The 26425-nt window shown below is 40.0% G+C and overlaps 4 protein-coding genes and 1 non-coding gene across 5 annotated transcripts; 2 read left to right on the forward strand and 3 right to left on the reverse strand.

The window, feature by feature from the left end:
• Positions 1-493: 493 nt before the first annotated feature.
• Positions 494-5540, forward strand: LOC131298451 (mitochondrial phosphate carrier protein 3, mitochondrial-like). The gene is made up of 6 exons (XM_058323927.1): positions 494-1007; positions 2420-2781; positions 2869-2912; positions 4549-4763; positions 4866-4990; positions 5116-5540. Exons 1-6 carry the CDS (start codon positions 699-701, stop codon positions 5180-5182), a joined length of 1122 nt encoding a protein of 373 aa, XP_058179910.1. The 5' UTR covers positions 494-698; the 3' UTR covers positions 5183-5540.
• Positions 5541-6938: 1398 nt separating this feature from the next.
• Positions 6939-7011, reverse strand: TRNAK-CUU (transfer RNA lysine (anticodon CUU)). Its single transcript has one exon. It is a non-coding gene; the product is annotated as a tRNA-Lys (tRNA).
• Positions 7012-8908: 1897 nt separating this feature from the next.
• LOC131298452 (B3 domain-containing transcription factor FUS3-like) lies at positions 8909-15807 on the reverse strand. Its single transcript, XM_058323928.1, has 6 exons — positions 15056-15807; positions 11510-11599; positions 11217-11317; positions 9771-9817; positions 9582-9658; positions 8909-9477 (listed from the first exon to the last, which is right to left on the reverse strand). The coding sequence occupies exons 1-6, from the start codon at positions 15326-15328 to the stop codon at positions 9142-9144; spliced, it is 924 nt and encodes a 307-aa protein (XP_058179911.1). The 5' UTR covers positions 15329-15807; the 3' UTR covers positions 8909-9141.
• Positions 15808-18154: 2347 nt separating this feature from the next.
• On the reverse strand, positions 18155-21718 carry LOC131298460 (uncharacterized). The gene is made up of 3 exons (XM_058323937.1): positions 21562-21718; positions 21087-21363; positions 18155-18441 (listed from the first exon to the last, which is right to left on the reverse strand). The coding sequence occupies exons 1-3, from the start codon at positions 21589-21591 to the stop codon at positions 18383-18385; spliced, it is 366 nt and encodes a 121-aa protein (XP_058179920.1). The 5' UTR covers positions 21592-21718; the 3' UTR covers positions 18155-18382.
• A 3341-nt stretch (positions 21719-25059) lies between these two features.
• Positions 25060-25563, forward strand: LOC131298459 (zinc finger protein KNUCKLES-like). Its single transcript, XM_058323936.1, has one exon. The coding sequence runs from the start codon at positions 25091-25093 to the stop codon at positions 25538-25540; it is 450 nt and encodes a 149-aa protein (XP_058179919.1). The 5' UTR covers positions 25060-25090; the 3' UTR covers positions 25541-25563.
• The last annotated feature ends 862 nt before the right edge of the window (positions 25564-26425 follow it).

A 26425-nucleotide genomic window follows, 5' to 3' on the forward strand; every position in this document is an offset into this window, starting at 1 on the left:
CCTTGACAATATTCAAAGTGCTTAGGTATTTCAAAAATACATACAAAGACTAAACGCAAACGATCCCATGTAATTGAGAATAGCTTCAACGATCTTCACACTTTCTAAACTCCACAGTGCCGCATGCTACTTTGTAAGTATCCTTTAGCTGATTTTATTTTCCAATAAATCTTTTGCAGCTACCGGAATGGATGATGTTTGTATCCTTTGCTGGTTTTTGTTTTGTTGGTCTAGTAGTGTCTCATGCTTAACTGCGAATGGACATGGACTCTCACTTACTATCCACTCGACACATCTGTATCGTACCTATGGATTGAAACCTTATTTCTTTTCCTATCTCCGCACTTTCTTTTCATTTTTCTCTCTTCAAATCTGAGCTGTCTAAAAACGCAATGAACGACTCGAATGCGTCAAGCGAACATCACGTATTACCCACCAGCAGTGAAATTTTTTCCCCCAAGATGCGAAAAACGATTCCCTTCTCTTCCATTGGTCGCCGTATATATAAGGCGGACCCAGTGGGAAATTGCATTTCGCATTTCGCTCTTCGCTCAACAGTTCCGGAAGGAGAGTGAAAATCGGGAGGTTTGTTTGGGCGATTGGGGTGTGAGGGCTTGACCGTCCTCTCCATTTCCTTCTCCATTCCGATTCCCCTCTCTCTCTAGCCCCTTTCTCTCTCTGTGTATCTCCTCGCTCCGATGGCGCTCCCCGAGAACTCTCGCCGTTCTCTCATCCCAAGCTTCCTCTACTCCTCCTCCGCGTCCTCCAAAACCCTAATCCTCCAGAAAATGACCAACAACATCAACACCCTTTCGCCTCCGCCATCCGCCGCGTCGCCTCCTTCTAACGCGAAGAATAGCTTCGTGATCCCGGCTCCCAGCGAGCCAGGAAAGATCCAGATGTACTCGCCCGAATTCTACGCCGCCTGTACCTTCGGCGGTATCCTCAGCTGCGGCCTCACTCACATGGCCGTCACTCCTCTCGACCTCGTCAAGTGCAATATGCAGGTCGATCTATTCATCTCTCACCTCCTCAGTTTATTTTCGTATGTTTTCATCGTTGTTTTTTTTTTTTTCGATCTGGTTTTCTCGCGTGTTTTTCGTCGTTGTATCATGTTTATTATCGTGAAAACTGGCTTGGATTGCGACTAAACGTCTAGATCTATTGCTTTTGGTGCTTTTCTGTTTGATTTATGTCTGGTGATTCATTTGATGATTATAACTCGTATCCAGATTTGATCCATGGTTAGTGACTCAATTAATCGTCTCAGTCTCTTGTTTCAAATCTTCTTCAGTCTGAGTTAATTTGATCTGTGAATTATAATATATCTATTAGGCGTACATACCGAAATATCTATTAGGCGTACATAGTGAACAAACGTTTTGCATAATTGTAAGTCTTAGCTGGTTAGGTAATTTCTTTTGTTTGACTGTGTATTTTTGTCTGTGAGTATGCTTGGATCCGTGGTGATGTAGTCTTAGCTCGTTACCGCTTGGCTCGGTTCATTAGTAGACAAGTTGAGATCGAGCTCTAGTTTTAGGCTTGTTTGGTGAATGAGCCGCACTCGAATCACTTGTGACTTGGCTCTTTTATAGAAGATCAACTCATTTAGGTAATGAATCGAGTGCGGAAAACTTGATAGTAAATGAGCTCCACTCGTTGATTATTTGGGCTCGACTCGAGCTTGAGCTAGGCTAATTTTGAGCAAGCCAAGCTCAAACACTTCAAAGCTGGGCTCGACTCGTTTGTAGCCCTACTTGGCCACTATTCTGCGGAAATCGGAATGAAAATAAACTTGTTTGATATCCTGCAGTTTTTTTCCTATTACGAAGTTTGAGGTGACATAGGTGTAGCTTATGTTGTTTAGCCTTTAGTTCATGTAAGTAGGTTACATCATACTGGTAACTCGTTAATTCCCCAATTGCTTATGATTATTGGACTGAACTACTGTCTTCGTCAATGTATTTGACCTGTGCGAAGTTTTTGTTTTAATAGTTGTCTACATCTATAGTACAAGGGGCGACAGATTGGTAATTAGTTCATAATGTTTTCTCTCTATGTTTGAATTTTGTGTTTTCACTTAAGTAATCAAATTATCTGTATTATTGTTTCAGTAGATTGGCCCTTCAATGACAAGATCATCTGGTCTAGAATGGAGTTTCTTGGTTTGAGATGACTGTGTCGATTAAACCTTTTTAGTCCATATGAAGTAGTGTAAATGATAGTAATCATTCTTTAGTCTGATTCTTCCTTTTTGGTTATTGGATGCGAATTCAGGTTTGAATCTAACGGATCTGTTTGAAGTTTATCTATTCATAGTTTCATGCATTTAGTCCACAATTTATGCTGGAATTTCTGAGTGTTGATTCCTCGCTAAAAGCCTAAAACAAATGAATTAACTGGTTCATTGCTTCTCTAGATTGACCCTGCAAAGTACAAAAGCATCTCATCTGGCTTTGGAGTGTTGCTGAAGGAGCAGGGGGTCCGGGGCTTCTTCAGGGGATGGGTGCCTACTTTGCTCGGTTATAGTGCCCAGGGTGCCTGCAAGTTTGGTTTCTACGAATTCTTCAAGAAGTACTACTCAGACATTGCTGGACCGGAGTACGCATCCAAATACAAAACTCTGATCTACCTTGCTGGCTCTGCATCTGCAGAGTTTATTGCAGATATTGCTCTATGTCCCATGGAGGCAGTCAAGGTCCGTGTCCAGACTCAACCTGGTTTTGCCAAAGGACTGTCAGATGGATTTCCCAAGTTTATCAAATCTGAAGGACCTATAGGGTATGCTTATGAACAATTTCTTTTGTTTGAACAATAAGCATGTTCTTGGAATATGCATTTAATTGAGCATTTGTTAAATCTTTGTAGGTTGTACAAGGGCCTTGTTCCTCTCTGGGGACGCCAGATTCCTTGTAAGTTTAGTCATCCACATAACATCTCAACTGTTTTTCCCGTCTAGATCTTTTACAGTGTAAATCAGGGAATTCGCTCATGGTTTGACTGGAAATGGTTAATTGCTAATTGCTGACATCTTGCCCATAGCTACAGTTTGCATGTCAGTTTCTGCTAGATTGTGTTGCATTCGTTTGTCATATTGCATCTGTTACGTTAACTTTCTTTTGTTTGTACCTCTTAACTGCATCCGGAATATACGAATCATATGATATGTGCCACACTGTGGATAAGTCAATGAGGAGCGTGTGGACTCCTCCTTGATCTCCTTTTTCCACTTCTTTTTGTAGGATTTTCACCTATTCAGTGGTTCCTTTTTTTTTAAATAACTTTGGTGGAATTTTTCATGGAGCTGCTAACGATGATGATCTTTGCATTTGTTTTGAATTGAATCATGCTCTCCGTTTTTCAGATGTTAAGTGGTCAATTTGCAGATATAAAATGATGAAGTTTGTGCAATGTGAAAAGTGAATGGCTAGTGTAGCCTTATAGGCCATTCTTCAATCAACTAATTTTTCGACCTTTACCTGTTGGCTGTTGCGGTTGAGGGGCAGTAACATTTACTCTTCATTTGCTGCTGGTTCTGAAGATTCTTTTGGCATTATTTCGTGCTCATGCCAATAAATTTTGTTATTTTTTTTTGAAGATATCTCTTGTGGGCATAAATGAAAGATATATGACCCTTGTCACTTCAAATCTAACTGTTTTTTTACAACCTTTGGTTCTTGTATCCACACCTTGTTGCACAAACGTTTTAACGTCTATATTTTTCCTTAGTGTTTGTTTGCACGATTTGAAAGCTGCTTACCGACAAGCTTAGGTGTCATAAATTAGTGGGCACTCCTTGCAGCTACTGGTCGGATCTACTTTGCATTTGCTGCAAAATAGGTTGAAGTTCTCTATTTCATAGCATAACCACTTAATTGATATTTCTGCGGTATGGAAAGATTATACGACCTTCAGAATAACTTCTTCAAAGGGTGCCGTGGGCCTGTAGATGTGAATGTTTTCTCAATATGAAAGTGGAGACTGATTCAAGAGATACATGGAGCTGCTAACCATGATGTTCTTTATATAGAAAATTAGTCTTAGGTCCATTATGTGAACTTCATAAGCCCCCAAATTCACCTATTAATTTTGTAAGGTCTCGAGTCCACTTTAGGGTACCATAGGGTTTAGGTATTTCATAAGATTTTAGGGTGCATTTTTTTATTATAGGATAGGGTACCCTAGGGTAGGGTAGGGTAGATTACTCTATCGTAGGGTACTCTAAGGTTTAGGCACTTTTATAGGGTTTAAGGGTGCACTTTCCTATTATAGGGTTTTAGTGGTTTAGGCACTTTCGTAGAGTTTAGGGTTTTAGGCACTTTCATAGGGTGTCGTAGGGTTTAGGTTGTGTGGACTTGTAGCTTTACAAAACTATTAGGTGGACTTGTGGGCTTATGAAATGTCTATAGTGGACCTATCACTAAATCTCCCTTCTTTATATTGCTTTTGATTATTATCCTCTTTGTATGATTTTTTTTATTGTGCATTTTATGCCCTGGCCACATCTATTCTAGTAGTTGCTTGGACTAAGTTGGTTAATCTGCACAGATACAATGATGAAGTTTGCCTCCTTTGAGACCATTGTAGAGATGCTCTACAAATATGCCATCCCGACACCCAAGAACGAGTGCAGTAAGCCATTCCAGCTTGGTGTGAGCTTTGCTGGTGGATATGTTGCTGGCATTTTATGTGCGATCGTCTCTCACCCTGCTGACAATCTTGTCTCTTTCCTCAACAATTCCAAGGGAGCAACTGTTGGTGATGTGAGTGCTGCGCTTTTTGCCTCTCATTAACATTGGGGAAAGAAAAAAGCGGTCATCTTTTACTCTTCACGTTTTTATTGGATTTATTCTTCTGTTGTGCAGGCTGTGAAGAAAATTGGGGTCGTGGGTCTCTTTACCCGTGGGCTTCCTCTCCGTATTGTTATGATTGGAACTCTCACCGGAGCTCAGTGGGGAATTTATGATGCTTTTAAAGTCTTTGTTGGGCTGTAAGTTTCTATTGCTACTGTATGCACATTTTTATTGCCAATAACCCCGTACGCCCTCCTCAACCACCACTATTTGATGTTGTCCTTGGGATTATAGTTCTGATTGGGTTTCATTTGTTGTCCAGGCCAACCACTGGTGGAGCTGCTCCTGCTGCTGTGCCCGTTCCCACTACCGAGCTTGCAAAGGTCTAGAGCAAACTCAAATACTTTTGTCTGTAAGGAAGGAGGTGATAGGTCTTCACGGATCAATAATCATAGCATGTAGCTGATGTTTTTCAAGAGTATTCTTTTTCCATTTAAAACCCGTTGCAGCGTCTATCTTTCGCTAACTTTTTGCTAAGGGGTATGGTATTCGCCTCAGGTTTTAAAACCATGTCTGCAATTTTTTGTGGGTAGATAGTAGGTAAAGTCACATTCTGAAGTTTTAATGTTGTTCCCCCCATCAAGGAAGAGGATGAAACCAAACATGACAGGTTGTGGGGTTTATACTCAGTTTGTTCTTTCGTTTGAGATATTAAGTCTGCTTTTTGGATAAGCAAATCCATGATTACTTATGCTTGTCTTCCTTTTTTGGCTGCTACCCCACGTATTTTTCCCTCGTTCAAGGCTGTGTTTGGACTTCTGGATCGACAGGAAAATGATAGCCAAAACCTTTCCCCCAATTGTGTGGTTCATAACAGCTGTGTTATATGTGAGCTATCGCCCGTGGAACTATTTGATTTATAAACCGGAGAACTATTTCAACATGTAAGGATGTGATTAGGCATGCAGACTTGGACTATTCATCGGTTGCCATAGACACTTGATTACATGTGGTTCAACTTATTGCGTTGAACAATTGCGAATCAACTTTAATTTGAATGTACTTCTTGGATGATTCATTTGCGGCTTGCCCATTGACAGCCCATTAAAATGCTTGGGAATCAAGTGTTAATGCTGTTTTCAAGCTTGAGATTTACTTGTCTGATGTAGTACCTAAAGAAGCATTTGGATAAAGAATTCAAGGAACTGCTAGTAACCGGCAAAAATCGATTTGGGTGAATGACCGAGTGATCATCCTCAGTTATTGCTTCTTTTAACATCGATGGCCATTCAAAGGGGTGCCCCACGTGGTATTTGGGCACCGCCAGGATGTGCCCAATGCTCTTTTTCACTGTTCATTTTCGTGGAGTTCAAACACCTGTAAGAATTTGTAGTGAAAAAGGGTATTGGTGCACTGCCATGAGGTGCCCAAGACCATATTTTTTCTTCAACAGGGTGCATCTCCTCGTCCTAACCAAATTTGCCGAATGAAAACAGGTTGCAGTTCTTGGAATGCACGAGGGACTAAAAAACATCACCTATTTCTGTCCCCCAAATGGGCATGTTTGATTTCGAGGGGAACTAGGGCCTTGGGTCGTGCATGTTCTTTTGAATAAATTAATCTGACGATTGTTGCTTGAGGTATAAAGATGAGACTTGATTGAGCTGAGACTATTTGTACATTTACTTCCCATACGACTATACGAGGAATCATCTAACACAGATATTATTTGATGTTTATGTCTCTCTTCATCTAATTCAAAAATAATCATTTCTTTTTTATCTTACTACTTTTTATCCCAACCAAATCAAGCATAGTCTAACTACTCCAATATGGTAAACAATTTTCATATACTATTTCAACGACTCAATATGTCCCTTTATTCACGTCCTAATATGGCATTTTTCATTCCTTCTAATACGTGATTTAGGAGTCAAGTGAACAGTAAGAATCGGGAATATAAAGAAATCACAATTAGCAACTTCAGGTTCCAAAGTATGCCATCTTTTCTCAAGGGGAAAAATGGATGGGAGCCTAAAGAGAGCAGAATAATTCCAATGGTATCCTGCTTGCTTTCTATTGAGGGGGAGGGAGATGAGGTGGAAAAGCAAAAAAAAAACACAAAAAGACAGTTGTGGAGGAAATCGCCCACCGTGGGGCTCGAACCCACGACCACAAGGTTAAGAGCCTTGCGCTCTACCAACTGAGCTAGACGGGCTTCCTGCTAGAAAAAGGCGCAATATTTTATTTATCCACTTCTTGTCGTTATTTTATTTGTCAAAAACGTTAACTAGCAAAGGTATTCCGAAAGACCCAAAAAAAGAAAGAAAGATAGAAGGGATTAATGTTCCCTACTTTATTTATCTAATTTTTCACTGAAACTGTCATCCAAGGTCCGTGTTGCCTTGTATCTTTTGATATTTTCAGGTGTCCGTGTTATAGAAGGTGGAGATCCGAACTTCTCCGAACAACATTGGTAACATACTTGAAAATCTACCTTCAACAATTTTATGGTAAAGAAGAAAATCATTCCCCTCTTACATTCGATGTGTTGGGTTAGAATTCACTAGTGTTTTCATTTTTGTGCTAATTTCCTTATTTAGGGAGTACTACTATTGTTTGTTGATACAGCTTCAAAAAAAACCACCTAATCGAAGAAAATTCCAGATGCCAACAGATGTGTGCTTTCAACAATATTAATCCAAGACAGGTTTCCTAATCTCTCCTTCACAGACAAACTTCAAGTTGGAAGTTTAATGAGGAATATCCAGAAGATTGGCGTCAAAATATTCGATATCTTTTGAATAGGAAATGGATGACAGAGACCGAGACACCAATCTACCGAGTTTGGCTCCGACAGTATGACTTGAATGATTCCCAGTACTACTTAGACTAGTGCTAGCTAGGGGTGTGGGAAAAACTCGTAACCCGACCCGACCCGAAGGGTCTCGAGCGGGGCCGAACATGTGGTTCGGTTGGGTACGGGTTCATTTTCTGTTAAAAATCAGATTTCGGGGTGCTTTGTTTCTTACCCGACCCGACCAAAAACTGGCCAATTCACATAGGTGAATTTGGTTTTGGTCCGACCCGACCCGACGTAAAAATTTGGGCTCACGGACGGTTCTCACTACTTGTTCGGTTCGGGGCCAAAAATGATGATCCCCGACATGTTGGATCGGGTTGGGGGCCAAACCCAACCCGCCCGACCCGTGCGCACCCCTAGTACCAGATGTGCTTTACTGTTTGGAGTATTGTGAAGTGAAATAAAGGTAAAGTGACAAGAATAATTGTTACTTTACTTTCAATCATTTCTCTTCTGCAGGGAGTGGTAAAGTTTTTTGTCCGTTATAGTAATGTAACATTGTAATGGTCTGTCAAAAACTTTCCCAAATAAAGTATTTGTATTTGTCCGTTGCTAGTAACTTTCCGGGGTGAAATAATGTCCAAATGTGTAATAGTGACTTTCTAGACTTCTAGTAACTTACCTAGATTCTAGCGGATTCTAAGCTAGGCGTTTTCTTCTCCTCTATAAAAAGAGGAGGCCACCGTGTACTAGCCTTGAGCCATAATATTCTCCAGTGTGCTGTGTTAAGTGATCGATCCCTCCCTTCTTAGATCGTACTATCAATAAATCACGACGATGGTGTTATTAGTTTGACTGCAGTTAACTGTAGGGACATTGAGAAAAGAAGGGTAGGAAGCTACTTATGATCTTTCTTGTCATATAATAGGTGGTGGATACATGCCCTTCATATTAAGGGAATTATAATAGGTGGTGGATACATGCCTTCATATTAAGGGAATTTTAGATCGATGAAACTTCAATTACCATTCATCGATATCCGAAGAAGAACGCTAAAGAGACTGCAATAATAAGAAGTACTAGAAGATATTTTTAACAAAAACCAAGAAAGGTAATATATATCTTCTACAAACGTTTTGATTTGGTAGCATGATAACTACGACATTTATCGCTGTAAACTCATGTGAAATGTATCCAAAGTGCAGCCAACAGCCCAGTACCTGATGCAATAGTCCCCGAGAGGAACTGAAGTAAAAAACATTCTCAATAACTTTCGCCGATATAATTTATTCGACTTTGCTAGTAGTAAAATACTATAAGAAAACCATCCAGTGATTTATTTAAAGGTGTCCTTACAAAACAAACAAAAGCAACTGACCTTCCAAAGAAAAAGAGAAGGCAAGTACCAAGTCGGTAACTTATATACGACATACATAATACACATCAGCAAAATGGAGTTCGTTACTTCAGTCCCATGAAGTTCTCCTTAGTATTACAGGTAGCATACATTATGCATTTTTTTCTCTGGTCACTGCAGTTCCAGAACTAGAACTCGTCGAGAGACAAGTTTTCAATGGATTCAAAGCTTCCAGCGCGTTCAACCCTCGAGTTATAGATCATTGGTCCGCTCCAAAAATCAAACACAGTCTCATTTGAGATGGTGGTCTCATAAACATAAGATGCGTCGGAGGAGTCGCTTGAGAAGGTAGTTTGATAAACAAGAGGCATCATAGTGTCATCCACGGTGGGGTAGGGGTAGTCCATAGGAACAATGTGCTCGAAGTTAATTACCTCGTAATCATCTGGAAAGTAATCGTTGACAGCTTTCGCGGCAGAATCACTGTGTGATTCCTGATCCGTAGCTTTCCTTGCTTGAATGAACTGATAAACGATAGATTGAGCTATCAGATATGGTATTTGCTGTAAATGGATTCAAAGGAAAAACAAAATTTGAAAACTTATAAGGATCTGAACTGCACTCTTACATAGTTCTGGTTTTCAGGATCTTGATAAATCATCATATAGTCTCCCGGTGTTAAGCCATGTGTATTGACGAATTCCCCTACGAAATTTCGATTGGGTAATTCATCCAAGGTTTGAATGAAGAAGATAAGGACAACAAGACCAGAAAGGAAAATCAAAAGACGGGGTGGGGAAGGCAGTGAGGATCTTACCAGTATTCTCAAGTACGTACATACGGCTGGTGTTGTTTGGCCAATATCTGTATATGAAGGAGGAAAAGATAAATATCGGAAAAGTTAGTTGCTCGCATAAGCGTTGACCGATCTTGTCATCCAAATAACCTTTGCTCACTTCATTGTGTCAGAAATTTGCTCACTTCATTGTGTCAGAAATGAAGGATCTATGCATAGAAGACTCATAGTATCTGGCTTTTAGACTACCTTTGAAAGAAAATGCTAGCAAGAATATAAGAGGACTTGAACACAAATCTGTAGTAGAAATTGGTCCATAGCCATAGGTGATGGGCAATTTCCTTTGCTGGGAGACCATCCTTTGGCGTTTAAACCGACGTTTCAGAATCTTAATAAAATCAATGAGGGCAGCGTTCAGATATGGAAGTTTCAGCAGATTCTCAAATCTCAAAAAGGGAACTGCTCTGGGTAGATTGTGTAGGGGGCCAAATTTCCCTCAGTTCACAAGGTCCAAAAGGGGTACCGTCATATCTCAGAAGGACCATAAGGTGTTATCTTTGTTCTTATTTTTGGGACTTTTATTTATTACCTTGCCAAAACCACATCATTACAGCCGAACGATTTTAAACAAGTAAAGTATTATCCCACAAGTATTGCCGAACATTTGTCTTAAGTACGCTTGGGGGTTCTTCATATCACTCGGCAGTTCCTATTATCGCTCGGTAGCTCTTTGTATCGTTCGGCAGTTATCGCTTGGTAACTCTTTGTATCGTTTGACAGCTCTTTGTATCGCTCAAAGGTTCTTTTATGTTATTCTGCTAGTACTTTACCAGCTCGATAGACATCTTTATCTTTCGGTAAAATATACGGTTGCTCGCTATTGCTCGGAACGTACTGCTATTACTCGGTACGTGGACGCGGTAAGTTGTGACCTTCTAGAAGTTTCTAGAAGCTTCCTATGCACTTTTTACCTAGCTTACTCCCTAAGTCTCCTAACTTTCCATTTGTAGTAACTTTCTATTAATAGCCTTTACTTAGTCATTAAGTTTCACTCACATTTTCTCTATATAAGCAAAGCTCTCCCTCATCTAAGGTACACAACTCTCCTCTCCTACATAAACGGCTTATATTCCTTGCTTTATGTTTCGATTTATCTTCCCCGGGTACTAACTAGCTCGTCGGAGGCTCTACCCGGAGGAACCCCCCTCCGGTTCTGCAGGTACTAGGCTCGGCGCCAACCTCTCCAAGCTCGGAAGACACCTTTCCAGATTCGGCGAGCCCCCACACCGTTCAACAGAAGAGGAAAGGATTTAAGTGGAATTCACCCCCCCACAGATTGAGTATTCGTTTGGTGCAAAATATCTGATACCAGCCATGGTCAATAGCAATAGAGATACCTTTTCTTTTTTTTGGCTCGGCGCAATAGAGATACCTTCCATAACAAAACAGAAACAGATGAGCACAAACCTGAACCTGAAATTCCAGACATGCAGGCCATCCATGTCATGCATGCTCATGAAAAAACCTTCCTTCTCCACGAGGGCAGGTAGGAAAGCCTCCGCTGATTTCTGAAATCAAATTGTCGCAGAATGTTAAAATTGCCATGGCACGTGGCTATCACTGAGCTTATATAGCAATTTGCACCAAGTGAATAAGAGTAATAATTATTAGATATCATAGTAATGTCAATTCAGGTGATTCTTTATGCTATCAATGAGCTTATCAATATGACTTCATTGTTATGAAGATAAAATGCAAACCTTAGGGACGACCATCCTCCTGAGGGAGCTGACATCACTCATCTGAAGCTCCTTCTCAAATAGAAACTTCAATCTTGTTTCATCAATTACCTAAAGAACAAAGCGACGGAGAGGTTTTCAAACTAAACACGTAAGCATCATGTGTATCAAATTACGACCAAGTAGCAACGATTAACAGAGTCACTAAAACTACATGAAAGAATTCATATCACTATCACTACATGACAAATACACCAACAAGGGTAATAAAATCAGACAGACATCAAGCAAAATCTAGTACAATACTGTTTTTCAGCAAATTGCATGTCAACAGATTTAGGTATCCAATACCATACACACACACACACATGCACTTTGTGATTTCTTGCCTGAATTATCCTATTGATTGCGGGGAACTATTTATCTTAACTTTCCTGCATGGAAACATGATGAAAGGTGAAGCATTCCCATTACAATGCCGGCACTTCTTGTCTGGCCAATGCCTATTTGTTGGTTAACAGCAAAGGCGATTGTTGATGGCCGCTGCCTATTACTTTTAAGAGAAAAGGCGGTTGTTGATGGCCGCTGCCTATTACTTTTAAGAGAAGAGGCGGTTGTTGATGGCTGCGGCCTTTTACTTGAGAAGAGGAGGTTGTTAATGGCCGCCGCTAGTTGAACGCTAAAAATCAATGCCATTTCTTGCCTAAAACCTACAAGTGTTTTAGATTACCAGCATTTCCTGGCTGAGCACTGCTAATTAAATGTTCACAATAAATGACATGGCAATAAAAATAAAGCAGTATCACTACAATTCTAGCAGTTCTAGTCTGACCGCCGCCTATTAGTTTGTTATCACTACAATTCTAGCAGTTCTAGTGTGACCGCCGCCTATTAGTTTGTTATCGCTACCGCCGCCTATTAGTTTGTTATCACTACAATTCTGACAGTTCTAGTCTGACTGCCGCCTATTAGTTTGTTATCACTACAATTCTGGCAGTTCTAGTTTGTTATCACTACAATTCTGGCAGTTCTAGTCTGACCGCCACCTATTAGTTGGTTAAGATTAAGGGCGGTTGTTGATGGCCGCTGCTAATTGATTGCTAAACATTAACACCAATTAACTGCTACTATGTTTTCCTATTAAAAAAAAATGCTACAAACAAAATGTTTGAGATTACCAACGTTCTCCGCAAGACCATTTCTAATTGAATGCCCAAAATTATTGACAGTTGTTGTTGACCGCTGCTAATTGATTTTGCGACACTAGCGGTGATCGCTGACAATTGCTTTTAAGTTGTTCCTTATTGGCTTTTTCCTAGTTGCCAATAGAATTCCGTCCACCACTCCTGGGCATGTTTTAGTGGTACATGTTACTCCTATAATGCAACCGCAATATGAAATCTTCCCAGTTTTGTAAACCTCCACCGTAGTATCAAAACCTTCTGTCAAGACTGTTGGACATTTGAGTTATGCAAAAAGTAGAGACTCGGATACTTGGTATTGGAGACTGCAGAGACAGGAATAGATTGCCAAGAGGAGGACAATCAGACTGTTTTACATTTAGAATAACAGACTGCATGTCTCCAAATGACTTTGGAATGATTTTTGTACTATCCAAAATCTAGAGACCCCATGCTTAGTGTTGTAGGAAACAAAGAAGCGCACAAAAAGAATCCTTCCACTCTTGTACAGGGACTCATAAATCCCCACCCACCCTCTTCACCGTCCCTAAAATGGATGAATGAAAACAAAAGCAAAGGAGAACATGATTAAGTTGTACTTTCAATAAGATCATATAGAACAAGCATAAAATCATCATTATACGTCACGACTCGAGTTATTCACCAAACATCACCAAATTACATTCCCCAAAAATTTCGCCTGTAGAGTAGTCTTGCTGCTGCTCTCCGTTCCGTTGTCTTTTTTTCCCTTTTTGCCATGGGTAGTGGTTAGTATGTTAGATTACTGTAGCAGGCCCAATGTTGATCCGTCAACTCAAACCTGCGACCTCTCCCTTGGGCACTTAGGCCCCTCTCCATGACCATTTGTGCTCCGTTCAATAGTCTATTCTGCAAGAAGTTAGGGAATTGTCCAAGTCTTAAATGTAGAGTCTGTCTTTGACATCCAATGCTTGTCTCAGTTAATCATCAAGAATATCTTGTCTCCCTTGAAAGCTACAAAATCGAAAGCTATTAACAATGAAGGTGGTCACGGCTTACCGTAAGCCAAATGTCAGTATGTTACCATAAGTTCCTCACACATCTCTCTTACCAACTTGATTGATTGTATAGAGTCTTTTGTGCATGATATTGGTCATAAATAGTATCCATCCTACACGCTTAATAATTTTCATCGGACCATCATAATTATTATGCTATACGATGTTCTTGAATGTAAGTTATGTAACCTCCCAAAAGGAAACTAAAATAACTAAGAAACTAACTAATTAATAAAACAATCATCAATTAATTACCATAGATGAAGCAATATAAAAGAAACCGGATTCTATGTCGTTTCAACCCTGTAATTCAATTCACCAACCCACCAACGCTACCTAGAGGGGGGAAATATAAAACAGAAACCAAGTGATTTCAACGTGTTTATTTCTTAAAGATGGGGCGAAAACTATGATTTTTAGAGTAAATTAAGAAAATGCAAGGAATTCATGTGGCTATGACTGCTAAACCAATTTAAAACCTTTTGTGAAGGGCAGTGATTTTCAAACTCCCCCTTTTTTTAATAACTGCACTCCCTTTTTGTCTTCCTGTGATGCGAATTTACAATGTTTTTCTTTCATGTGTGAAAGAGTATGCAAAGGAAGGGTTAATTTTGTGAATTCACTTCACAAGAGAACAAGAGTGCAGGTACAATAATAATAAAAAATAAAAAATAAAAGAGTAAAAAAAGGAATGTGAAAATCAATTACCTTTTGGTAAATGCAGCACACACAGTAGATCGTTTGCTTTTGGTGAAATTATACAATAGTCCGGGAGTACAGCCTCGTGGTACTCCAGATCACTTTACAACCAAGCATTCACATGAGGTCAACCACCAAGTGTGGACCCCACAGAAAACCCACTTACTTGATCAGAGAGATGAGATGACAAAAAATTGGCAGAAGAAAGGTAAAGTCAAAGTAAAATCTGGTGTGAATTACTGAGTTCAATGATAATCAATTAAACCAATAGATCTGATAAAACGCCAAGGGTTTGGCCGAGTGGGCATGAGACAACAACTATAGCGCTTGCCCCCAAGAAGTCACAAGGTTGAATCTCAAAATAGCCAAACACTCCAAACGTGGTGCTACTTGAGATTTCGGGAGTCATTAGATGAACTGAGGTGCACGCAAATTGCACCGACACCGGGTTATAAAAAAACCAAACTAATAGATCCGAAAAAGAAAGCGGTACAAATATTACAGATGACAAATTATCAGCTGGGCAAATTAGGATAGAATTAGAAAAAGCAAACGAGCAAAAAAAAAAAATACTAATTACAGAAGAACAATACTATTTTTTTTTTAAATTTCAATCTAGAAATCGGGTAAAAATGAGGATGAACACGTACACGTGCGAGCGATGGCGTCGGCACGTGCGAGCCGTAAGGTGAAAACGGCAAGACACTGACAGAAGATCTCCTCTGCCGGGCCATCCTCTTCTTCCTCTGCACACCGGCGACGCTAAACGCCTCGCCGACCAGGTCCCGAGTCAACTCGGTCCGATCCGAGTCACCACCGCAAGTCTTCCGAGATCTCTCCCCCTCATCACCAAAACTGCCATCCCCAACTCCGATTTCAACCCCACCACCTGCCACCAAACCACACGCCTCGTTTTTCCCCATCGATCGTAGCTAGGGCTAGGCTTAGGGTTTCTGTGAAATTGGACGCTCGGCAGTCGTGAAATGGGGGGGCGGTGAAAGTGAGGGAGAGATGGTGGTGGTGCGGTTCTTGTAGTCATAACAACTGGGCTAGGGCTTCTGATCTCGATGACACTTGTGGGATTTTGATTCATGGTGGGTTTAATTTTTTTTGTTCGGATTGAGAAAAACAATGTGGGTAGATGGGGATAATGGGGGGTGGGGAGTAATTACGAGGATAGGGTTTAAAGGAAAGGTTGATTCTTCTTTTGTTATGGTTTTTTTTTTTAGGGTTTGAGGCGCAGGAGGAGGTGACGAATGGAGGGTGGGAGAAGGTACAGGTGTTGGAAAAGCTCTGAGTTATTGCTTTCACAACTGAAATCAATGGCGTCTTTCTTTGGGTACATTGCATCGGAGTTTCCAGTCACACACTCTCTCTCTCTCTTCTCTCTCTCTCTCTGTTTTTTTCTGACCTTTGGAGGTATGGAAGGTATCAAAACTGGTGGAGGGGGGAGCGTTACAAACGAAGAACAGGTGGGTTTGAATTAGCTTCGCGCGAAATCCACGTCAGCGGCTGGGGATGTGAGCTCGGATCTGGTGCGTGCTGTTTTACTGGAGACTGAACTCGTGAAGGACCGGGGAGAGACACGTGGATTTAGTACATGCTCTCTCGCGGTATTGACCGTTGAGTGCTCCTATAATAGATGGAGTGGTCCGCAGTGAGGAATTTCCCCGCCCACAGAATTGAGATAGAAAGAGACAAGAGACATGTGCTGTATAACTTCTTTTTTTGGCTCAGCATGCTGTAATATTACATCATCTTTGAGATACAAGTGAAATTTTTATTTTTTATTTTTAAAAATAAGGGAGATGTGCTTTATGGTTTTACTTATTACTCCTATTAAAATTTTATGTTTAATTATTTTAAATAAATTATTTTTCTCTTTAGAGAAATTTTAAAAAAATTAAGAAATACTCCGTATGTACCAAACTTTAAAAAGGTTTAGAAAAAAAATGATACAGTCTAATAATACTAGTAGTATTTGTTTTGTATTACTATTTTTTCCCCTTTAATGATATTTTATTAAAAAAATTGGTCTTATGCTTTTTGAAATTTTAATTTCTCTTGTCGATAAGACGAATACTTAATTAAAAAAACTTGACACAAACTGAATAAGAATTTTAAATGAAGAGATTAAAATATGCCAAAAGAAATAATGTTGGCCAAACGTAAAGCGAACGGGTTCCAAAAGTCTAGCTTTCCAAAATCTAGATTTTAGATTTCAAATCTCAGCAAGAAAATCATTCGTGAAGTGCATAAAAAAGAAAAGTACTCCAGTATTGCTTTAACAAATCCACCATCCAAAACATTTTTTGAGATAGCAAGTGTGTGCTTTTTCTATTGATGGAACTTTGAAATTAGAAAATGTTTCTATTTCAGTTGTTAAAATGTACTTCATTTAGGCATATCGATTTTGGTTTGGTGATGAATTAGGTGCACGGTTAGAAATTTTGTAGAAAACGGCTATTCGGTATACTTCAGTTTGGTAATAATCCCATCACCTTAAGAATCGAATCATTATTAGTCGGGTTATCAAACAGGGCCTAAGAGATTCCCTGGGTGTTCCTCATTTTCCAAAAAGAACTTTTTGGAAAAAAAAAGTAATTTCAGGCTCAAAAATCATGTGTTAATGCAAATAATTTTCCTATCAATATGGATCTTGTTTGATAGATTTCATTAAGATCTTTTAAACGATGCAAAAAAAATTGAAAAAATATTTTTTATTTTCATTATATTTGAATTTGAAATTACCTTTTTTTTTCAAAAAATACTTTTTGCAGAAAGAGGAACACCCTAGATAGAAAATGAGAGGCTCCTAGCAGTCACCGACTCACCGGGGGGTTTGGTGCCTCAGATTTTTAACTTTCCGTTGCTGTTGCAGGCAAATTTTCCACATAATGCTTGACCTAAGAAGCCACTCTGATGGTCTTGCCTCCTAGCGGGCATGATGCGTTCTCGGGAAGCCTGATTTGATTCACTTCTCGGGGAAGATTTTCGACTGTCATATCCGCATTAGTCTGGGCCGTCTGGCCGATGAAATTATTGAAAGGTGTGGTGTGCCCGAAGATGGAGCAATTCGACTGTGTGGGATGGAAGTAAGGGATGCAGGGGAAGCTAGCTTGAACGGAGTAAAAGTTAGACGTTCGATTTCTTTCGATCAAGTACAAGGTCGGCTGATTCACAAATTCACTTTCAACAACTGTCTTAATCATCAACTCACTAGTCAATTGACCTCAATCACAGCTCCTAGATTATCTCCTGGGAATTGCAAACACATCGGTTTCCAGGCGACCAAAGTTCAGAAAATTGAGGAGCAGTGGATCGACAACTAGAGGCCATTTGATTGACTGGAATAATTTTAGAGGGAATGGAATAATGGTCATTCGTTGGCGCCAAATAAATAGAATGGTCATTCACATGGATTTGGTGAATTTAGCTAACCAAATGCCACGATGAGAATTCAAAGTGAATGATATCCCATTTCAGCCTTCATAAACCAAACGCCGCCTAAAGGAAGTACCCAATAAACTTTCAAACAAATTGGCATACGCTAATACAAATTCTTCCATAAAACCTTTTCCAAGTTCAAAGGAACTTCATGCCATAAAACCACTGACAAATTTGGATTTCTAACCCTAGAAAATGTGAAAGCACTCGAGCAACGGGGAGAAAAGTTTTGATTGTAACAAGTCTCCAGCCAAACAAGCCCTCCAAGATTAGCTTAAACGGTAGCAGGAAGATCAAAGAGATGTAAAAGATAACCAGATACTGTACCATGCCAAAGAAGAGCTTTAGTTCTTTACAAATATTGTCAATAGCGCAGTATTTACAAATTTCAGTACACAATTGCAAGATCCACACGCAATACCAAAGAGGGATATATTCAAGAACAATGGGAGAGAGAACAGGTACAGAGAGCAGAACTCCCAAGATATGTAAATGATTATGAGAAGCCAGCCCCGTACATCATGTAGAACTCATAGCAGCTTAGAAGCAGCACTCCTCCAACAGACAGCAGCAACAAAGCGCAGCAAAACTGCAGGTGCGAAAAAAAGCAGAAAAAAATAAAAATAAAAGAAGAGGAACTCAAGTCATTGCGCGGTCATCAGGTTGAAGTGGCTAAAGCAGTCTAAAGGTAGGAGCTTCAACAAAGCATTAAAGATCATGAATGTACCATTTCCCAAGCAATACAAGGGAAAAATGCAAATCCATGAGGAATGAATGGCACAATAGCCCAGTTAACAATAAAAGCTATATTCAAACAATTTTCAAGATGCATACATTTACAAGTACTGAATCCAATGGAGGTTTAATGCCCCATTCAAGTTTCTAAGTCCTGCATGTTTTGGAGAGACAAGTTGCCTCAACCTAGGCGGCTGACTCCACAACAACATTGCAAAAGCCACCCTCAGCAGTCAACATCTCACTTGCCCCCACGGCATAACTGTCCTATAAAAGGTCTTACAATCAAATACAATAGGCTCATTCATGTCTCTCCCTCACTGCCCCACTCTGACTCTCCACTAAGGTTGTCTCACTGCCCAATGGTACATGTTTTAGTAACTGCCACCATCTTTCCATATCACCTTTAGTCCAAGCTGTCCAACCATTCACCATAGTACTACCCAGCATAGTTACCAATATGAATTATTCCTCCCTTCAAAGCCAGAACAAACCATGTCTTCTCGTTAACAGACACTAAACACATCTTTTGGTACAAGAATGACCATTGATAAGTCATCAACATCTTCCTGAACTGTCACCAAGCAGTTTGCATCATCTTGTTCATCCCTCTTTATGTGAGCGTGGCTGTTTATGCCTTGTATTCATCCTAATTTCTAGTAGACTAGGGATCTGCATCGCTCACAATAAGATCCATGTTACAACATTCAAGTAGTTTTCTCTCAGTCTATGAATAAACAAAATTCTCCCACGTGAATGTTAACGTCCCAACTCCAAGCACACAAAGTGCAAAGTGTGAGAAACTTTGTCATACCTGAAGACTAATTGAAGAATAAGAAGAGATTAAAAAGGAAAATATTAACAGTCCATGCACTGAATGTTTTTCAGTAACCGTTCAGAAATACACGAAGGAAAACAGTCACGCATTTGGACTACTAACAGCTATGACAAGGACTTTGAGAGATGGAAAATTGAATCGAGACAGGACAACAAGATATGCTTCAAAATATCCACAATGGCGCAGGAGAAATTTTTTGCGATGTAGTAATTCATATCAAAATGCCAAGGAGGCACTGGAAACAGCTGAATAAAAATACCAAGGGATGCTTGTTCTGATTGTATCAGATGTCCCAGAAGGAAAAGTGTTTGTACCATAGTTTTGCCATCTTTCTGAGGGCCTGACACTAGCTATGAAGCACCGACACTTCTAAAGATCGAAGTATCGCAGTGTCAGGACACGGGGACACGTAAATTTTTTATGAGGACATGGCTGGGGACACGGCAGGGCCAAACTTTAATTTAAAAAAAAAAAATTGGGGGTCAAACTATAATTTTTTAAGAATTTAGGGCCAAATTATAATTTTTAAAAATTTCTGGGTGTCAAACTAAAATTATTTATTTATTTATATAAATGAATAAATATACACATAGCGTGTCCTCCGCCGTGTCCGTGTCCCCATTTTTTTAGAATTCCCGTGTCCGTGCATCATAGGACACTAGTGAATGGGCACGTAGGAAAGAATACGAAGATGCGAATTGAAAAGGAAAAGAAGCACATATCAAGGCCAAGTGGGACACGGATTAAAAAGCCTCGTGTATGTTGTAACCTTTCAAGCAGCAATTGAATGCCAACAATGAGAGCTACGTAAAGAAGGAACAATTGACTAGATATGAAGAAACTGCAAGCATTCACAGGTGAAGCAGGATTCCCAGCTTGGGAACAGGTGAAAATAAATACGGAGGGGGCATTCCATAAAATTACTACACTTTAAATGGGATTCCAAAAGGAATTCATGGGGCTTTACAATAATTTTGAAGGGGCCAGGAACCCTGCTGGTATCCCCTCCCTCCTCCTTCCTATAACTAGCAAAAGCCCAGGAAACAGAGACATCCACACCACAACACAATCCTCACCAGGTTTACGTGCATGTCTCAGAATCTTGATGTTTTTGTTGATTTGGGGATTCCCTTCCTCTGTTATTAAAGTGGGCCTTTTTTGTGTCCTAGGAGTAGGATAAGGAGTGACTTAGCTTTCCCTTGTTTGCTTTTCCAGCAAATAGCTTCGTGTCAAAGGAAGTACGTGCAATCAAACCTCTATGCTTGTTTCTTGCATTTTCTCTACCATTAAACTCAAGGGATTTCCCAGGACAAGACAAAGACAACGCTAAACACTTGCATAGTCGCCTAATCCTTGTTCGACAGTCCCTTAGGCAAAGGCTGCTAGGAGCAGACAGCCAAAGAGAGTATGGAAATTAGGAGGTTGTAGTTACCATGACTCGTGACCTGCTAAACCAACTGCCTCCATGGTGAAACTATCCAATGCTAAGAAACTAATTAAGACCTTAGAGGCTTAGAGTTCGCAGAAGCAATACATTCTAGCATCCATAAAAGTAGAGAAACATGCACAAAATAATGATCTATTCGTAAGACAACACAAAATTGGATGTATACAAATAATTCAAGCAAAACAACTTATTGAGGAAGTGTAGAGATACACACCAGCCTCGAAGGAACGAGAAACAACCGGACTCGTGTTGGTATTGGTAATGCTCACAATGGTAGATTTGGTAAGGCTGAGGTGGCTGCGGCGGTGGCGGAGGGTACCCTTGACTGAAATACCCTTGGTATCCCGGGTAAGGAGGTGGCGGGTACGGATATCCGGGTTGCGGTGGCGGTGGCGGTGGAGGTGCACCGTAACCGTCGTATTGGGGCGGTGGTGGTGGCGGTGGGCCTTGTGCTGGTGGCGCGGAGGGGTAATAGGTTGTTGATCCATACCCTGACGAAAAATCAAATCAATCGTAACAGATCAGAACCTTGAAACCCAATAAAACCATCGGAATTCAAAATTCAGCAGTACTATGTTACAAGCACCCATAACAAATCACAAGCAGTTATTGGATTTCTTGCGATCACTTGATTTTTGGGTATATAATGATTTGAGCAATGAATTCGTAAAGAGGGAACGATGGTATACCTGGCGGAGGGTATGGCTCCTGGGGCACATTCTGGTAACTCATCTCTCTCTCTCTCTCTCTCTCTCTCTGTGGAAAATGCGAGACGGAGCTTGGCGTAGAAAGCGAGAACACGAAACCAGATAAATGCGTGTATACAGATATTAGTCAATCGCGGTTTAGAAACGCGAGTTTAAGTCCAATTGCACATCACAGACTCAACGCGAGTTTGTAGCCATAAGTTTTTGAAAGAGCAATGCATCGAACAATTTTGGACGCACTTGTATCCGCTGTAGGAGAAATTTTTTCGGTGCCAGGTGGCACAATGTCATCGGCTGACGTGGTGTCCGAGCGGGCACATTCGAACTATTCAAAAGTTTATTGAACGATCGAGATTGAAACACTCTCTTTCCTCTTTTTCTCTTCAAATTTGAGTCGTCCAAAACCAAAATAGACAGCCCGAATGCACCACCACGTGGTACCTGCTCGGCATTAAAAAATTTCTCCTGCAGTAGTAATTTTAAAATTGTGTTTTTAACTTTTTAACTTTTTTGAAAAACATGTGTATTGACTTCCTCATCAAAGAGCCATCATAGTAAAGGCAATGTACGATGGCGTAAATGCTCCAGTTATTTTAGAGACATGAAATATAATGACGGCCTCTCATTTGAGTTTCACTTTAAGCTTGTTGGCTTGTTGCCGTCGCTAATAACATGGTATGTTATATTTGGGATGTCTTTATCGGGAGTAAACGCTAATGCTCAAGATTTTTGTGGATCCACTCTCTTATATAAGTTGATTCTGAACATTTATATCACATCGTGACATGATTAGTAATTTTTTGTCACTCCAATTTTGATTTATGGAAAAGATTGCTTTTAAATTTTAACAAATGACTGGTCTTTATTTTGGATTAGAATGCTAGTGTTTTACATGCCACACCAACATTTGTAGCCTATTACTATGTATAAAACTGGAACATTAATTGCAAATATTTTTAACTTAATGCAAAAATGTCAAATTAAATATTTTTGTGATTTTTTTGCAGTTAGCATTTTTCTTTTCAATTTTACTTTGCCTTCGATTTGGAGAATCAAAACACTACAGGACGCCACGTGACAAGAATACTGAGCACATAAGTTCTTAATTGGACGCCACGTGACAAGAATTAATTGCGTGCTATTTTTAATGAATAGTGAAATGACTTTAGTTAATCCATTCATACTTATAGTAGTAAGTTTAAATTACGAGAGATTATAGGTTTGACATTATTGCTCTATGATAAATCATGGAAAATGCTTCAAATACAATTGTTGGGCGCAACGCTGTTTGACTTACAAGGGTGTCACGTGAATAACATAAAACTCACATAGATTGAACGATTTCGAACGTAGTGAAACTGAATAAGCTAGCTCCTTGCATGTCAAGATGCAACATTTTCTTCCAAATATACCCCTTCCCTCTCATAAAATTTTTCCGTAATTCATCATCTCTGCGTCATTGATCTGAGTTCCTATGACTTTTCCATTACGGTGGCTCGAGCCAGTCACTTCGCATGTCATCTTTTTTCATCTCATTTCCCTTCATCTACATAGTCCAACTGTTCCCACATATAGAAGAAAGTATATACAAATACTGTCTTGTCTACGTGGCTTTCCAGAGTATTGCCAAAAACGTGATTATAACACTAGACTCACTGTGTTGCCTCTGAGAACGAATATATCGCACTTTTGGAAACATGTTCTTTTTTTGTTTTTTTTTTTAACGACATAGGAGGCATCCCGGTCCGCACCCAAATGGGATGAGACTAGAACCGATCGCAAAAAATCGACACCCACGAAAAACAGTGAAATACAATTAAGAAGGGGATCACTGAACATGTCCATGATACTATCAACATAGACTTTTACCACCTAACCAATTGGATTGCCCCCAAGAATCGAACTCACAATCTCAAGGAGAGAGAAACTCCTAGCTAGTGGAAATACCTTTTTGTTCAACAAGGCTTGTTGGGTGGAAACTGGTTCTATGATTGGCTCATTCTCTAAAGAGCTTCATTCCCACAAAACCCAGGTCCTACGTTCCCCATCTATATACGTCTCTCTCTCTCTATCTCTCTCGGTGCAGTTGTGCCGTGCCTGCTAGTAGTACATGAGTGACACAGTACAGATACTAGCGAGAGAGAGAGAGTGGAAGAGGACAAAAGGATTGCCGGTTTTGGGGGTGTCCGACATAGCACACACATACTGCACCAGAGAAAGAGGCAAGTGCCACTGATCCCTGTCCTTTTCTTTTTTTTTATCCATTTCCCAACCCACCACCTCTGCCCCTTTTTCTTGTTAAAATACCATTTTCACCCTTCCTTTTAACCTCTTTTTCTGTCTTTCATTTGTTTGATGAAGTATAGGGAATATTACTGTATTTGTATTCTTTCTTCTTCTTTTTTATTATTTCAATTTGATTGGTCGAGGGTGACTTTTCGTTTGTGTAAAAAACACAGGCCGTACACGTGTCCAATCAACTCAACGCCGGTCATATGGTGGTTCACAATTGACCCAAAAAACGGTTGCTTTAGCAGAGGCCATTGACATCTCAATTGTTGGTTAGGAATTGAGATCTTTATACAGTTGAATTGTTTAGAATGTGAGGAATGTCTATCGCTAGTTATAAAGAATACAAAAAACGAGCAAATTACTTATTTTCAACCTTCACAAAATTGAAAATCAATAACACTTTCTCAGTGAGATGATATTAGCCTACAATTTAATATGGTTATGAAAACTATATAGATGCAGATAAAAAAATTATATTAATTGATTTGACAGATCGTTAAAGTACCTAGCTAGATCATTTGAAAATTACGCATTCATCTGATTTATAAATAGTAAGGTTTATAAATAGTAAAATTCAGATGTGTTGATTTTTGAATCAAATATATGTTAATTAGTTTACACTCAAGTTTCTCTATACCGAAATATTGGTGTACCCATGTACCAAATGATTTTCAATCGTAAGATCGTGTTTCTAACTACATGAGTACACCAAAATTTTGGCACAGGGGAGCTATGGCCGTTAGTTTACCAATTTCATAATCTCCATTTTCTTGTTAATAACCGGAGGTAATTTGGTTTGAATCATGATTATGAGAAATTCTAATTGAGAATGGATAAGCATTACAAGATCAAATTAATCAGACGGCCTAGAAGAAATGTCCATGATATCTCTACACGTGGCACCACAAAATCTATTCACATAGTACATGCAGTTTATACCATCGATCTGGCATTTTCTTGGATACCAAGATTCAGATTCAAAAATGAGAATATCTGCCCTCAGGCTTCATCCATTTCTATCCACTGCAAGGGCAGCATCGTCATTTCACAGGCACCCAATCATATTCCCCCACACATACAAACAAAAAACCAAATCCTCAATATAAACCCCTCCACACAGTGCGCACACACTCCTCTTCCTCGCTGCTGGCTCACTCCCCTCTCTCTCTCTCTCTCTCTCTCTCTCTCTCTCTAAAAAACTTCCCAGAGAGCTACATCAATGGCTGACCAAGGCTTCCTCTACGACTTCCTAAAAAACCCCACCACCGAGAAACAAACCCACCAATCTTCTCGAGTCTTCCCGTGCCTCTACTGCTCTCGCCAGTTCTACACCTCTCAAGCCCTCGGCGGCCACCAGAACGCCCACAAGCGCGAACGCGCCGCCGCGAGAAAGCCCTTCTCAGGCGACCCTGCTCCAACCACCGCGGACCCAGGCTATTACAGTAATAACAACAATACCCAGATGATCAACGACGTCCCTTCTTTTGCTGCTGCGGCGGTGGACCCAAACGCTGCTTACTGGCTCGAGCCTAACCGATTCCCGTACTTCCAGTACGGCTCCGGCTCGGCCCACCTGGGCGTCTATGGCGGCGGCTCGACGTCGACTCCCGACTCTCTCTCCCCTACCGCTGACGACAGCGTAAACCTTGACCTTTCGCTCCGTTTGTAATGTGTCCTGTGTGAAGTTTGAAATGCTTGTGTTTTGGGATTTCTGTACGTTGTGGGTCTTGATCGATCAGTCGCTGAGGTTATTAACTTCTTTATCTGTTGTGGGTTTTGGATTAGCTTTTTACTAGTTTGAGAGAAAGTTGGGTTTCGTTTGGATTAGGTTTATAGTTTGATTTGGTTAATTATGATATGTGGTCTCTCCATCATGCGATGTGTTGAGTTGATGGTTGAGTTAACTTTGTTGGTTAGTTTTGCGGATTTGAAGTTATTGAAAGTGCTTTACATTTGAAAAAGTGTTTTAGAATATTGTGGTTTAAGTTTGTTTTTCGAATGGATTTACTTGACTTTTATGGAGGAGTTCATTTAAGATGGAGTATGTGACTTATGAAGTTCATTTATGATTTATGTCTCCAACTTGAAAGTCATGGAGCTATTGCTGCAAGCGTTTCATCATTCGTGCTTCTGTTGTTGTTGTTGATCGATCATGACGACTCTCTCTCTCTCTCTCTCTCTCTCTCTCTCTCTCTCTCTCTCTCTCTCTCTCTCTCTCTCTCTCTCTCTCTCTCTCTCTCTCTACATAGATATACAGTATTTCTGTATGTAAAGCTTGTATAAGTTTGAAGGCGAGGGTAATTTGTTCATCTCCTTCCATTTTGCGCGTCAGCAGAGACAACTTGGCAAACAGTAGCCGTGGTTTTTCTCCTTATTTCTCCTTATTTTATGATTTTTGCGAAATTTTTGTTTTGAACAGGATTATTTTTTTGTGAAGTTGTGTCGTTGTGATGATGCTTTTCCTGGGTTTTGCTTGAATATTGAAGTAATTGCTGAAAAAAAAAAAAAGAAGAAGAAGAAGAAAAGTTAGAAAAAGTAAATAAAGCAGAAAAAC

The sequence above is a fragment of the Rhododendron vialii genome, chromosome 8a, assembly GCF_030253575.1.
Source record: "Rhododendron vialii isolate Sample 1 chromosome 8a, ASM3025357v1".
Taxonomy (NCBI): Eukaryota; Viridiplantae; Streptophyta; class Magnoliopsida; order Ericales; family Ericaceae; genus Rhododendron; species Rhododendron vialii.